This window comes from Ambystoma mexicanum, chromosome 4p, assembly GCF_040938575.1.
Source record: "Ambystoma mexicanum isolate Mex_15411 chromosome 4p, UKY_AmexF1_1, whole genome shotgun sequence".
In the NCBI taxonomy this organism is placed as follows: Eukaryota; Metazoa; Chordata; class Amphibia; order Caudata; family Ambystomatidae; genus Ambystoma; species Ambystoma mexicanum.
Genome location: NC_090927.1, coordinates 63,872,470 through 63,887,273, shown reverse-complemented (window position 1 = coordinate 63,887,273; position 14,804 = coordinate 63,872,470). Strand labels below are relative to the sequence as shown.

The 14,804-nt window shown below is 44.4% G+C and overlaps 1 protein-coding gene across 5 annotated transcripts in view; it reads left to right on the top strand.

Annotated features, from left to right (window-relative positions):
- Positions 1–14,804, top strand: part of LOC138452992 (zinc finger protein 383-like) — a 700,934-nt gene that overhangs the window by 545,905 nt on the left and 140,225 nt on the right. The window contains exon 9 of one of the 5 annotated variants that reach the window (XM_069605387.1): positions 5,185–6,481. The exons of the other annotated variants lie outside the window; for them this stretch is intronic. Coding sequence (XP_069461488.1) covers positions 5,185–5,969 — 785 coding nt within the window. The 3' untranslated portion in view covers positions 5,970–6,481. Of the gene's footprint in view, positions 1–5,184; positions 6,482–14,804 lie in introns of those variants that run through there. 5 annotated transcript variants of the gene reach the window in all.

The following is a 14,804-nucleotide window of genomic DNA, read 5'->3' as shown; positions in this document are numbered from 1 at the left end:
CCAGCCCACTGTTTCCACCACCCACCGCGGCTCACCACAGTGTCAACATATAGGGGGGTTAAAGCTGCAATTCCAACCCGGTCATTGGTTGATGGATGCACTGACCAGGGCAGATGTGTGCAGTACAGCTACCAATCAACATAACATAAAATATCACACTCATTGTGTCTTTCTTTTGGACACATGTTTAAGTGTGTCTTTAAGCCCAATCATGGTTAACATTTTGCTTTGATTCTGTAGGTGCTTTTTAAGGGACAGTTAAAATAAATAATTGCTAAAAAACCATATCAAAATGAGTTGAGACAATAAGTTCTGGGGCCCAGAAATAAGTGCTGGAGCTAAGCCCTGGCAAGCACCCCCACAAATTAAGCACTGGGTGGGAGGCTCCTCTGTCGGATTCAGGACGACCATGCCACAAATTCCCTCCCAATTCCATATTACCCAATGTCCCCATGTGTTTTTGCAGTATGTCTCGGGCAAGAACCTCTGGGATGAGGAATAGGCTTTGAGTAATGAGGGTCACTGACGAGAACTAGTGCATACGATGTAGCCTTTCAAGTGTTCCTGTTGGTGAGCTGCCATTCAAAGGCAGCGAGGGAAGAGAACGATGACGTCTGAGCCTAGAGAGTGCCCTGGTATGCGCTGGAGACCAAAGCAGAGAGGCAAGCAGTGTCTGAAGGAGAGATGCTCTCACAGAAGGTCTGCAACGCAGAAGGGAGACTGGGGAAGAGGAAACTTACCCAACGGTGACTGGGGCTGCTGGGGTAGAAGGAAACAACCGCTGAACTGCAGGGGAGACTCACGCAAGACCGGGGAAGGTCCCGGTGAGCCAGAGAAGCTGTTGAAGCTCCCGGAAGACCTGCAAACAATCCGATGGTGACGGCCAAGACCCCAGAGCACAAGGGTGACTGGTCCCACGGTTGGGGAGACCCAGAGAGTACAGGAGGCCTGAAACCTAGAACAGAAGGAATACTCATAGGGGCAGAATGACCTAGTGAGTTGGGCTTCGACCCATATCAGGAGATCCTACCCCAGCCAGTAATAAAGGGGAATACAAACTTTGCCTGTACAAGTGGTGTTCGCAGACCTTGGCAGGAGGGTAAACCAGGGCTGTGGAACGAAGAAGGATCAGCCAAAGAGAATGATGTGGGGTTCTGGGACTCATAATCATGAATGCATACCCCGACCAGTAATAAAGAAGAATACAAACTTTGCATGTACTGATGATGCTCACAGACCTTGGCAGGGGACTAAATCAAGTCTATGACTTGAAGATCAGAACAGGAGAGATGTGAGAGTAACGGGGGGTCTGGGACCCACGCTGGGGAAACACCCCCGACAGTAATAAAGAGGAATACAAACCTTACAATTACAAGGGACACTCTCGGACCTTAGCAGGAGAATAAACCAAGGCTGTGAGTCAGAGAGAGAGCAGATAAAGAGGATGTGGTGAAAAACCATGTTAAGGGGGTCTGGGACCCATGTTGGAGAAGTGCACCCCAAACTGTAATCAAGGGGAATGACATGGGAGTAAACCAAGGTTTTGGGTGCAAGTGACGACCGAGAGAGAGAACGGTGAATCCAATAACATCCAGTACCCTACTTGGCAGGAGAGTGGGTCTAGAGGAGAGGTACTGGAAAAGTGTTAGGGAGCCCTCAACACAGCTCGGAAGAGAGAACCAGGCTATTCTTACTCGTTGCGGTACCTGAGAAGGGTTCTGAAAGAAGGGCCAGGGACCCGTGGCAATTGAGAGAAAAATCGGAGCAGAGCTTGGCAGAAAGAACCAGGCTATTCTTGGTCATCATAGAGATAGGGCCAGTTAGGATTTCCTCTACCCCCCCCCCTCCCCTGTTTTTGTTATTAATAAGTGTTTGCCAATCAACATGCCAGACTTGTGTCCGACTCTTCCGCCCTCATATTGGCTGACCTACTATGACAAATTCCATTTTGGTGGGATTAAGATTCTGGTAAATGCTCATCATCGAAGCATGGATGGAGAGGGGCTAGGCCTTTCATGGGGCTTGGAATGTTTTGAGGTACTGAGCATAGTCAGCGTATTGGTGTGGTGAGATATAAAGAACCGATCTGAGGGGTTCCATATACATATTGAAGATCATTGGGCAGAATATTGATTTCTGTGGAACTCCGAAGGCGACCGGGGGATGTTCAGGTTTGAAGTTACATATCTGCACTGCTTTGTATCTGTCCGAGAGATAGGAGGTAAACTAGTTGGAGACTGCATGTTAACTCCATTCTACCTGTGATGTGACTCTGCAAGCAGGCTTGTAAGTTTCAAGTGGTTGACTCTATCATAACAGCACCGAGGTCAAGGAGGACCAGGAGGCAGGAGTAACATTTGTCCATGATTTGGAGAGCATCATCTGTGGCCTGGCTAGTGGCAGGTTTCATGCTCCATCTGGGTCAAAATCCAGATTCGTAGTCATGGAGCAGATCATGTACAGTAATATGATTGTGGAGTTGGCTGGCAATGCCTTCCCATTGATTTTACCAATGAATTGATGTATAGAGATCGGTTGGGAGTTAGCACGGTCGTTTTGGTCTAAAGTGATTTTCTTGAGGAGTGTTCAGATTAATCCTATTTTTACTGTGCTTGGGAAGTGATGCAAGGGTATATGTGAGGCCCTTCTGAGAGAGGGTTGGGGATGTTGTCCCTGGTTGTGTTGCCCGATGTGGGGTTGTAAGTGGCGGCCACCTATTTTGATGTATCAAAATGTTGTTTGAGTTTATCTGCTTTGCTGAAGAAGTTGTTAATTGTGTTTTATATTCTCGTGTTGGTTTGGTCATAACCAGATTGGCAACGGGTTCACGTTGGGTTTTCTTGCCAAAAAGAGGGCTTTACTCCAGTTGACTGTTGCTGCGATAGTAGTGACGTGATACGCAGATTTAGCTTCAGTGAAGTACTGCGGAAAGCGTTTAAGGTTCCTACCACTTATGTGTTTTGCGCCTCTGATGTGTCCGTCGTTTTTTGGGTATACCAGGCGGCGGAGGTGTTATTTATGTGTACCAGCTCCTTCATTGCGGGGTTGAAGTTTTAAGATAAGTCTTTGGGGTTGGTTGGGCTGGCTAGCCTTAAAAGACTGTGTTTTTGATGCTTCCAAGGGGAAGCTCTAAAAGAGGTGACAGGAAGAGATAGTGAACTCCTCTGCCCTTTAATAGTCAGCAGGCCATGCATAAGGAGGGATAGGGGTGGCATCATGGCCTGTCCAGTCAAAGGGTATCGAGTTGAGGCATTTTACCTGAGGGGACACAGAGAAGAAAAGGTCGAGTATCTTTTCCCTGATGCTGGTAGGGCGCCTTACTTGTTTTATGTGAATGGATTAAGTTAGATAATAGAAATAACCCTTATTGCTTTTGGTGCCTTGGGTTCCTGGTAAATTGAGATAACCAAGGAAAATGTTTGAGTGTGCGATTGGTGCTGCTTTCATATCAGAGATATCCTCTAGCAATAACCCTCACCTGTGAGATGGGAGATAGTGGGAGTTGGCAATTGAAAAGCAACATGGGGCTCATAGGCACCCGGCTGAGCATGTGGAGGCTTGCACACCACCTCCTCCCTTCACTGTGTGGTCCGTACTTTGGTTTCTGTACCCAATTTGGATGAGGTCAAAATGTGTGCGGGCATGTTGGAGAGCAGTGTTGTGGTGATGAAGATGTCATCGAGCATGTATGTGCAAATGAGGTCCGCAATGTCAGCGGCGAGAAGGGTGGGCAAGTGATTGACAATTTGCACCAGAGAAGCATGTTGGGTGCAGGTTTTTGATAGCGTGGGATTTGTATGTGACTGGAGGAGATATTGTATTGTCACCCTGATGTTGAAAAAGGCAAGGCTTCTGGCCCTTGGCTCTGTCCAGGCCCGAATAGCTATGAAGGGGTGATTTACTTGTCTTCGTCCACACACAAACAGGCAATGTATTTTTAATCCAGGCGCAAACTGGTGAGGCCCTTGTTGTCATCCTTGGGTGAGGACACTGGCGATGAAGACACCTAGGTAAGGCTTAGTATTAGGAATATCGGTTGGCTCCACTGAGTGGAGGAGACGGAGCCTGTCACATGACTAGGGACAGTCCTCTGGGCATGGTGGAAAAGCACTGCAAGGGAGGGGGGGAAACGAGCACTTAATTGGTCACTATTCGGCAGGAAAAGCTGTGTGAGGCGGAGAAGGTCACGTGTTCAGGGACACTCCTCTGAGTCTGGTGGTAGAGCATTACAAAGGAGAGGGGTGTGTACAAGCCCTCAAGAAAGTTCTCAGTCGATAGCCCTCAGGAAATACTTATGGCGACAGGCAAATTAGAACATAGAAGAAGAGACTCATGGTAGTATGAGTCTTTCTTTGGAATATATGATAATAATAAATTAAGGCAATAACAATATTACAATTGTACATAGAGCTTCTTGCAGATTCCTCCCACTTCTAAGCACTGTGTTTTGTGATTTATTACCCAATTCAGTAGTACTTTTATCAACCTTGGAAGAATCGATGCCTAAATCAGCCCTATCGGGGTGCAAATCTGTGGAAGCAGGATGTACACAGATATCCAAGGGGAGCACTTACCTTAATATTCACTCTAGCTACATTGACGTCTCTTTTGGGTAATAGGAAATCAGAGAAACTAGCTCTGCATCCATTTTCTTTCATTCGCCAGCAACCACAGTGCTAAAGTATGCCCCTGTTTAAGGAGGACTGCAAGTTACATTGCTAAGTATGTGATGGAAAAAGAAGGGCCCTCCTTGAATGGTTTGTCTGCTCTGAAGGTGTTCTGTGGATAATGACATCAACAAATGCACTGTTTGCAGATTGGGAGCTTTGTTTACAAATCGCTAGGAAACCATTATTGTGTGATGGTCTGTGCAGGAGGCAAATAGTCTCGCATGTAATATGGAGTTTGTCCATAATCAGTATGATGGTAATACTAATGGATGGAGAATGTCTGTCACTCAGTAAAGGCTCCCTATATGTTAATAAATTAGTTCGTACACATAATATGATGCTGCATAGAAGGCTCTGGGACTTGTGGCTTCCTTTAGTCTGTTCCTTTTAGATATGTTGCCTGCAGGTGCGATGCTTCCCTAAGAGAATAAGGCCATCTGGAGCTCTGCATGTCTTGTATTTCTCGTCAGAGTGTAAAGCCCATGATGACATGAGTCTCCTTTTAATCTTATAGATAATGGGCCCATGACAATGGACTCAGTTGCAAATCTGGAAGAATTTACTGAAAGTGCCTCTCAGATTGAAGTGTCACTAGGCGAAGGCACTGAAAACACGCTTCTGTATTTGGATGGACGGGGCAATCGCAAAAGACTCCAGAGACCGGCACGGCAGAAGAGATGTCCTCCGAAATACCTCCTGGATGGATCTTTTGAATGTGAATTTAAGGATGATGAGCTGAGTGTTCCACCGTTTGGGCAGAGACTGTGTCCACAGGAAAGATTATATCATTGCCCTATGTGTGGGAAATGTTTCAGCGAAAAGGAGGCTGTCCTCAAACACCAGAGGAGCCATGTGAAAATTGAAGAACTAGAAGGTGTAGAGTGTGTGAAGGTGTTTATGAATCCAGGGTTTTCTAATTTCACTCCAGCATCCCACTCTGAAGAAACAGTTTATGGATGTGATGAGTGTGATAAAAGCTTCTCAAATGCCTACAAGCTAAGGGTCCATCAGAGAAACCACACAGGCGAGAGACCGTACAAATGCCAAGTGTGTAACAAAGGCTTCATTATGAACGCGTATCTGAAGTTTCACCGGAGAATCCACACGGGTGAGAGACCGTACCACTGCAAGGTTTGTGGGAAAGGTTTCTCAAAGTCCTACCACTTGAAGGTTCATCTGAGAACCCACACAGGGGAGAAACCGTACAGATGTCTTCAGTGTGGCAAGAGGTTTAGCGTGAACTCAAGCCTCAAGTCCCATCTCAGGACTCACTCTAAAAGAAACTTGTATATGCTTTGAATGTGGAACATGCCTCCAGTAAAGGGCAGAGCTTAGGACTCCTCAGCACGCGTGTTGCATAGTCAATAGAAGGCAGAAATAAACCCCAATGATGTCGTTTTTCAATGAGGGACCAGACTAACAGGCAAGATGGTCCATGGTACGAGGACTGAGCGATGAAACACCCTCTTGAGAAAATAATCATGTTGTAAGTTATGCTCATACATGTACATATATCATACAGTAACGGCTTACAAAATACCTTCCATTGATTTGTGTTGTTTTCCCAGCTGACGAGTTAGTTATGCTGTCGTCAAGAATGGCCGGTCCAGACCGTTGTTTGCAGGAATAGTCTGTTGTATCTGACAGTTCTGTTTAGGATAGCAAAGGGCACGTATTTGTCTGTGATCAATGAATTATAAATCACTTGTTTTATGGACAGACACAATATTATTGAAGAATCTTAAATTCTCTAGATCTCAGAACATTCCCAATGTTGTGTTACTGTGACTCAATAAAGCCTTCCAAACCCAGATCCGTACTTTTGTTATTTCTGCGTGATATTATTTCAATGACTTTAAGGTGCATGTTCCTGTTGAAGTAAAACCTGAAAGGGGTGAAATGAAAGTCATAAGACTTTTTTTCTCATCACACCACAGCTGGTTTTCTCCAGACCCTATTTAGCGATTGCCTGTGCTGGTCAGGATCAAAGCTAAATTCTCATCAGGGTTGGTCATGAGCCTGCTTAATGCATGTGATATGATTCTGGCTCTTACCACGCTGATTGACGGCTTTGAGGATGTCAGATAATCTTCGTATGGCATACTGAGCAGAAGTGGTACGTTTGTGAGGTGATTCTGCTAAAGCCCCTCAAAATTCCTTAGCAATGCTGCATGTAACTGGACACACCTGATGACTCAAAGTCAAACTCTACCATTATTCCAAGCAATAAGGCTCTTTCCTTGTAATGTTCCTGGACCAAGATAAGTTCCAAAGATCAAGCCTAGATGATTACTCTTGAGGAGAAGTAGACACAATTCTAGATAAACATATCTTCTCCAAATCTTCTTCCAAACTAAGGCATGTGTAGCCTTCACTGCATGAAAAACAGACAAAATAATAGAATAAGTAAGAGAAGGAAGACCCAATGCCTCTGAGCACCTCCAAGACTGTAAAAGCCCCCATAGAGTCAGTATGATATATGATATGGCATTTATGACACGCCTATGAGCACGATGAGGCAAGGGAGGGGGAACAGAGGGAAGACAAAGAACACGATCTTACTAAGCCAGATGACATTGAGATTGTGCAAGTGCAGGGGAGAGGGCAGTGCAATACATAGGATCAAACAGTAAAGAATAAATAAAAACAAAAGGTAAAAGTACGGCCAGCTAGTGGCAAGTGCAGGAGTAAGTGCAGAGTGTCGAGAGCTGGTGGAGGCTGTAGGGATACAGAAACAGCCCCCAAGAGCAGTGTTTGCCCAGTAGGCTGTGCAGGTGCGCAGCTGGCTGGCGAGGGGCCCTGGATCCGAGATCAGAGAATAGCCAGGTGACCAGTGCATTTTCTGTCAGGAGTTCAGCAGGGGAGAGGAGGAGAGAAAGCAGAAGCAAAGAGGAAGAAAAAAAGAGAAAGAAAGAAAGAAAGAACAGGATGTCCTGAGTTTTAGAGATGAAATGAGAAGTCAGGGCCATGCAGAGGGCCAGGGTGGGGACAGGAGAGGTAGAGACTGCAGCAGGATTGGCCAGCTCCTTGCAGATTTTAAAGAGTTCAGCTGAGTTGTTGGATGCCGCAGAAACGAGAACTTGGAACAGGGCTCTCTTCTTGGTGCGGATAGAGAGCCGGTATTGCCTTTGGAGCAGACGGCAGGCCAGTTTGTCAGAGGATGTACAGGAAGCACGCCATTTCCTCTCAGCCACCCTGCACTTGCGCTTAAGGGTGACGAGGTCTGAGTCGTACCAGGAGTTGCACTTAGCTTTGGGCTTCAAGCGTATCCTCATGACAGGGGCAAGAACATCAAGAGTATCAAATATTGCAGAGTGGAGCATAGAAATAGCTATGTCAGGGTGTGAGTCAGCCGAAGGGGCACGGGGGGTGAGAAAGTGGTGGCAAAAGCCTCAACTGACACACACTTCATGGGTCAGATAACCGAGAAGGTAGGTGGCAATGCTGGAGTTGGCTTGGCCTGAGGGGTGAGCTGCGAGGAAAGGAGAAAGTGGTCGCTCCAGGAGAGAGGAGTGGTGAGAGATAGAAAGGGGAAGGTCTGTAGAGGTCAGAGCCTCCAGAGTGTGCCCTGCAGAGTGAGTCGGGCCAGAGGGGAGCATAGAGAGTGAGAGAGAGTTGCAGATGTCGCGAAAGAGTCCAGAGGAAGGACAGGAGGCATCCAGGTGGATGTTTGTCTCCAAGGAGGAGTTGAGCATTTGAGTATCTTCGCTCTCACTGTAAAATTCCCCCATAGTGTCAGTATCCTCGCTCTGGCTCACCCGTGTCTGATGCGCTCTGCCTTAAATATGGCAGTGACCTCCTACGCTTGCATTGAGCCCCTCTTTCACAACCTTGCTACCTCTTAAAAGAAGCATCAGTGACATAACACAGGACCTCTTTGAAAAAAGTAGAACAGAAAAATCATTGAGGCGGTGCACTACAGATCAAACATTCTCAGGTTTCTATGAAAAGCAGAATCGTCTAAACCTTCCTGAACCCCTCGCCATAAACTTTACGTTATATGTTCCATGACCACAACTGATAATTTATCCTATTTAAAGTTAGTTCTGAAGTTCCTATAGGGATGACTTGTGCCCAGAGACAGGATTGAAGTCCTGATTTCATTCATGTTTATGGTCAAAAGGAACATTTCAGGGAAGCTCTTCTGGCAAAACTAGAACAGCTAAAAACAACACTACATCCTCAGCCAAAATCGCACTTGCCATGGAAGCAGACATGAAGGGATTGGGGCAGAAAGACTAAGAGGAGGCCTTCTCTGTCTTGTGGAAAGTATGTGAGATGGGAGCTGCCTGTTCAAGTACTGCATTTATACTAGACTTGTCCTCTTTCTGTGGATGAAGACAAGCCTTTCATCACTGCATAACACCATTGGGATCATTGTTAAACCTATGCTAATTTCATGCCGGCACCCACCAATGCTTGCACTTACATTCTGTCTCGATCCCAGCATGCAATCTGCAACTTTTGAATGGCAGCCTGCAAAAGCAAAGAGAAAACAATGCAAAAAAAAAGCATAAATGTAGACGCCACCTGCAAATGAAGCTTTGCTAATGCGTGGCGGATTCCTCAAGGGAACCATTCGATTTACGCCTGCATGAACATTTTCTCCCACGACTGAGGAGGAAAGCGCGGCGGAGAGCTAAACTGCTTTGTTCCCATGCTCCGCCTTGAAAGAGGACAAAAAGGTCTGAGCAGTGAAGCAAGGCGTAAGCGCATTTCACCTTGCATTTATGTCTTGTTTTCCTCTTTGGCCCAATTTAAAATGAACCCACTGGTCAGCAAGTCATTTTGGACCGGGTCATAATAGTGTAGAAAGAGATTTTACCCACCAATATTGACTGTTATTTTATTCCAGCCATGCTCTTGGATGATATTTTTTGTGGACATAGCTCAAGCTGTTTGAAAATGAATTAAACACATGGCAAATATCTAGCTCTGGAACAATGACATGTTTCTTATCCATTAATATGAGGACTCCTGATTATCTGTGATGCTTAAACCTCGGGTGTGTATTCAGTCTTTGTCTCGGCCACCTGGCAGGACGGAATAGGGACTCCTTTCTATACATTTCACCCTTTTTCTCACAGGCTCCATAACCTGGACTTCACAGACCGGAAGTGATGCTCAATAGGGGTCTGGCCATCCAGCAAGTGAATACTCTGCCAATCATGCCATTTCTCTATGGGTGTGAACCTGCACATGTCCTGTTCATGTTGGCAGAGGGCATAGGGCCTATGTGCATTTTCTGATCTTGAAACGTTAGATGAAGAATTGAGCTGCCAGAGCAATGGCAGGATCTTTCTTTGAGACAGGAGGGAATATTGTGATATTTTATGTTGAATCAGGATGTTAAGGATAAAATGGTTTCCTTTTTTTAAAATTTATTTCTGCAGCCTTACAGAGGGTAAATCTGGAATAATGTATATTAGTCCTCCGCAGCGGGCTGCTATCATGCCTGTGCCAATGCTTATATCAAGTCTTTCGACAAATTGTGGCCTGGCTGTGTACTGATTGAACCTTTTATCCTACAAGTATTAGTAAGAGAGAAGAAACAAATTGTAATATAACCATGCAATTTGGTAATCTGTATTGCCCGCAATATGAGCCTCAGTTGCATGTAGTTATAGTATGGCACGGCTAGTGATGCTCAAAATGGCAGGTAGAAGCAAGAAGCGCTTGCCTGTTTTGGTCAACACAAAGACTCATGTACTATGGAAAGAGTTCCATGACTGTTGGTATGTTCATCATGACATGCAAACCCACTGCTGGGAAAGGAATGCCAATGGCATTGGTGAATAAAGAGCCCACATTGAACCTAGCAAATGTGCCATAAAATATTGGTGATCTATGTGTGGGTTAAGACAGGCAGGCATGACCACCCACACTGTGCAGTCCGAGGGAGCATTGAGCAATCCAGGCCCCCGAAAATGAAATGGTGCTGGCGACCATGACTGTTACAGAACATAGACTGTGGAGGCATTTAGGAGAGTAGCTGGCCTGTGTGTGGTCGGGGCTGCACGGTGCCATGGTAAATGGGGTCCCTAAGGAGTGGGAAGATAGGGGGGCGGGGTTGAATGGCATAGTTGGGCCAAGAGAAGTATAGTAAGGACGTTCGCAGGAGGGGTTTTAGGGCTCAGGTTTAGAGTATTGTGGGCAAAACAGTGGGGAAAATTGGTGTGTCCTTCACCACACCATTCTACATTCTCCCTCCACAGTCTTAGTCCTCGACACCCAGCAGTCACGTGACCTTAGTGCCCCAACCACTCCAGGCTACTATATGTGCAAATGATTCACACCTAATGACGACAGCAAGAAATGGTAAGTAGCATGTATCCACGCCTTAAACTAAATCTATAAGGAGTGGTGATATTGGTACTTTAATGGGTGCTGTCTATACACAACACTGATGCTATCCCCATCTCTAAGAACTCCAATAATGGGCAGTCAATCAATAATGATGATACTTGTATCATTGATGATGCACATTACTTGTTCGATCTTAACTCTTCTATGACAACAATGCTAGAATGGGAAACAAAACAAATGATGATGCAAGAGCAGAAGCCGAAATGTCCCATCTAGCTGATCTGCACAGTTGTCTAATGGTAGACACATACCAGATAACCAGCCTAGTTTACATCGCTCTAGCAGCGACCTACAAGGAGGTTTCTATCAATCGCATTGCAATGTTCATACTTGTATAAATGTGGCGCATAATTGCGCTGATCAATCCAAAACTTCACAATCTGTGCAAACCACCAGCTGGCATTCAGCTCAAGTTAGACCGGTGGCAGGTACCGTGATTAACAATAACTGTTGGGAAAATAGGCAAGAGCATACTAGGGTATTCAAACAATGCAGTCTTGTTCACCATACAAACGTGGGCTTATTAAACCGTTCTTTTATTGAATCATGCCACAATATTCCCCCAACTTCGTGTCATCACATAGAATGACATTAAATTAGTTGAAATGCAGGACCATGAAGAACTTGCCACCATCATAGTCCACTTCTGTGTAAACTCAATGATAGATTTTGTTGGACTGAGTGAGATAGATCTTTATAGATTGGGCTATGATAGTACTATTGGGAACATCATTAATCTGTGTAACTTATGTGGAGTGTGGGGGATACTCCTTATACCCATACGTACACATAAAACACTTATAATAGCAGCTAATCATGATGGCACACGCACTGTGCAATATTTTTATTCTTTGGAATTGTAGAATATAGCTAAGGACGTTGAATGGTCCTGGTTGGCTGGCTTCCTTCCCAACAATTATCAGAAGTGTCCCTGATTTAGGATCAACTCTGTTGTCATGGACCACACAGGGTAATGCACACTTGTGGGAGGATGATGGTTTGTTTAACAATTTCTCTATTCTTGATAATAGCGCCTCAGGAAACCTGGTGTATTGAGGAAGTCCTGTTAGATGGAAGAACTACAATTGGCAGCAGATTTGGTAGACCTAGACTCTGAATATATCTTGGCTGATTTAGTTACGGGTTCTCTGGAAAATGGTGGAGTCGTATTTTCATTAATTATTAATATCTAAGAACCCCCCCCCCCCCCCACCGGGGTCACACACTTGTAGTCTACCTGATTGCCAAAGTAATACATTTTATCGCCACTCATGTTAGTAAATATGAAAAGATTACGATAACTTAGGTGAAGCCGATCTTGCATCTGATGCTGCTTATTTCATTTTAGATGTTTCTTTCCTAGTTTGTTGGCTGCCATGCGGATCCATGTGATAAACAAAAGGACTTTTCTCAAGGCACTCACAAGCACAAATATGACTAATATATGTGTGCAGAAAAGAGTAAACTAAGAAGGGGCATCTGTTTATTATGGCCCTGATGCCTCTGCTGTGGCTGGTAGGATTAAGAAACGGAGATGTCAATAAACTAGTTGGTTGAAACACTATCAAAATGTAAAGAAAAAAGAGAAATGGGCAGGCCTTAGCTAAAACAGTTTATACAGGGAAGCATCGTCGATTCTGGCAAATGGTGAGGGCTCATGCTGGCCCACCTTAATGAGTTGCAATGTGACATCTGAATGCTGGGGAGAACTTATCAATAATGCTCTTAGCAACATTCTGGCTGCCTAATTTACTATTGATTTGTGTGCAGAACATTGGGTTTATACTTTAACATTGTGCGACCTGATTAACATCGTAAGGTCTTCAACAAGCTCACGTGCACTGGACGTCCCAGTCCAATGGTTTGATAAAGGCTGATCCAGAATGGTGGAGCAAGCTCCTCTCATCTTTTTAGTGTTATTGTTCCGACTAACATTCTGATCCGAGAGCATCATGTACCTATTTATGAAAAGGGATCTAGATCTGACCCATATAACTATAGCTTACTAGCAATGCTTCATCCACCTGCTAAAATATTTGCAAGGGTCCTTCTGTCAGTTATCTTTGTGGGCAGAGCAGGCTAACTTTATATCTATCAAACCGGCTTTATAAAAGGCGCAGATACTCTGACTAATGCACTCGCCCTGGCTAACATTATGGAGTAGAAATGGGCAACCAAGAAGCAGATGACGTATGCCACCTTTGTTGATTTTAGTCCGGCCTTTGACACTAATTACAGACAGAGACCGTGGCATAAGTTGTGTAACTGGGGCATACTGCAGGGGCTACCTAGAATGATTATTGCCTTTATTTTCAGCTATTAAAGTTAAAATAATAACTTCCAACTCAGGCGTAACTACTCTGTTTTATAAGACTAGAGTTGGATTGAAACTTGAATGCATTTTAGCCCCCCTTCTTTTCAACCTTCTATCTATTTGGGACTCAGTTTTGAAGAGCAAATACGGGAGCTGTGAAGTGATTTGCCCTAGATCCTGGATACACACTAGCATCCTTGATGCAGTTATGCAGAACTAAGATTCACTCTGTTATACTCTATAGCTCGGAAATCTGGGTTTACCGCCATACAGAGAAAATTTGAAAGGTAGAACTTTTTTTTCCAAAAATCTCCTGTGCCTACCATTATTTGTTTCTATTGTATATATATATAACTAGAATTTCGACTGCCTGCCATTTCTAGTTAAATTCTGTTTTGTTGGCTCAATTCTATGCTGAACATACTTTTGGCCCCCTTTAGATCATGGGTACATTATAACCTGCTGCTAACAGAGATTGTACTAACATGTGGATGACGTTGATTGTTCAGAAAATGTATTTAGATCTGGGGCTTTGGTTGGAGTGGTTTGGCATCATTCCACTGGAATATCTCCATAATAAACATACCACTAGCCTCAAAAGACAGACCTATGACACTACCGCGAGCAATCTTTCAACCTCTCTACTACGTCAGCTACATGCAATTACAGCCATTGTTATTTAAACTGAAGTGGTCCTGGACCTAATATTACATTACATCTTGACAATTCAATTATTCACAAGTATATTCACCTTACATTTAACTTGGTCAATACCAGGGAGGTTCTCGGGGCAAGACGGGTGATCCCAAGAATAATGCGATCCTGCAGGCGTTGTGAGCATAGTGCACTTGAAACTACCAGACATCTGTTATCTTGTGACACCTTGGCCAAATGGAGAGGTTCGGCTCTACTAGCGAGTGCTGTTAGTGATAGATTTTGGGATCTTGGTTGTGTTTGGTTCAGTTTTACCATCTTACTAGAACCTGGGGGAGAATTGAAGAACTTCTTAATTTTTTTACATGAATGTTATTGATCGCTGCGTTGAATTATTTGTTTTTTGTATGTGTGGAGTATGATTCTGTATTATTGGATTGTTCCATTTTTAGATAACATTTGTCTATTTCTATGCAGGGGTTTGCATGAATGTTTTTAAATTACCATATTTCTGATGATTTATATTGGGATTGGGTTTCTATAATCATGTAATATACAAAAAGGTTTAATGAAACTATATTATATTCTTAAAAAATAAAATTGTATTCCAACAGCCTCAAACCTAACCTTGCAATGTTGTGTGGCGTTTAACATCCCTTGTGCTGTGAGAAGCGCTACTGTGTATGATCTGTCCTAAGATGACACCCAGATCCTCATACCCCTTTCGGGCAACTATGAAGCGGACCTGGCCTTGGTGAATAAGATATACATCCTCATTCAGGCATGGATGGCCACCCATG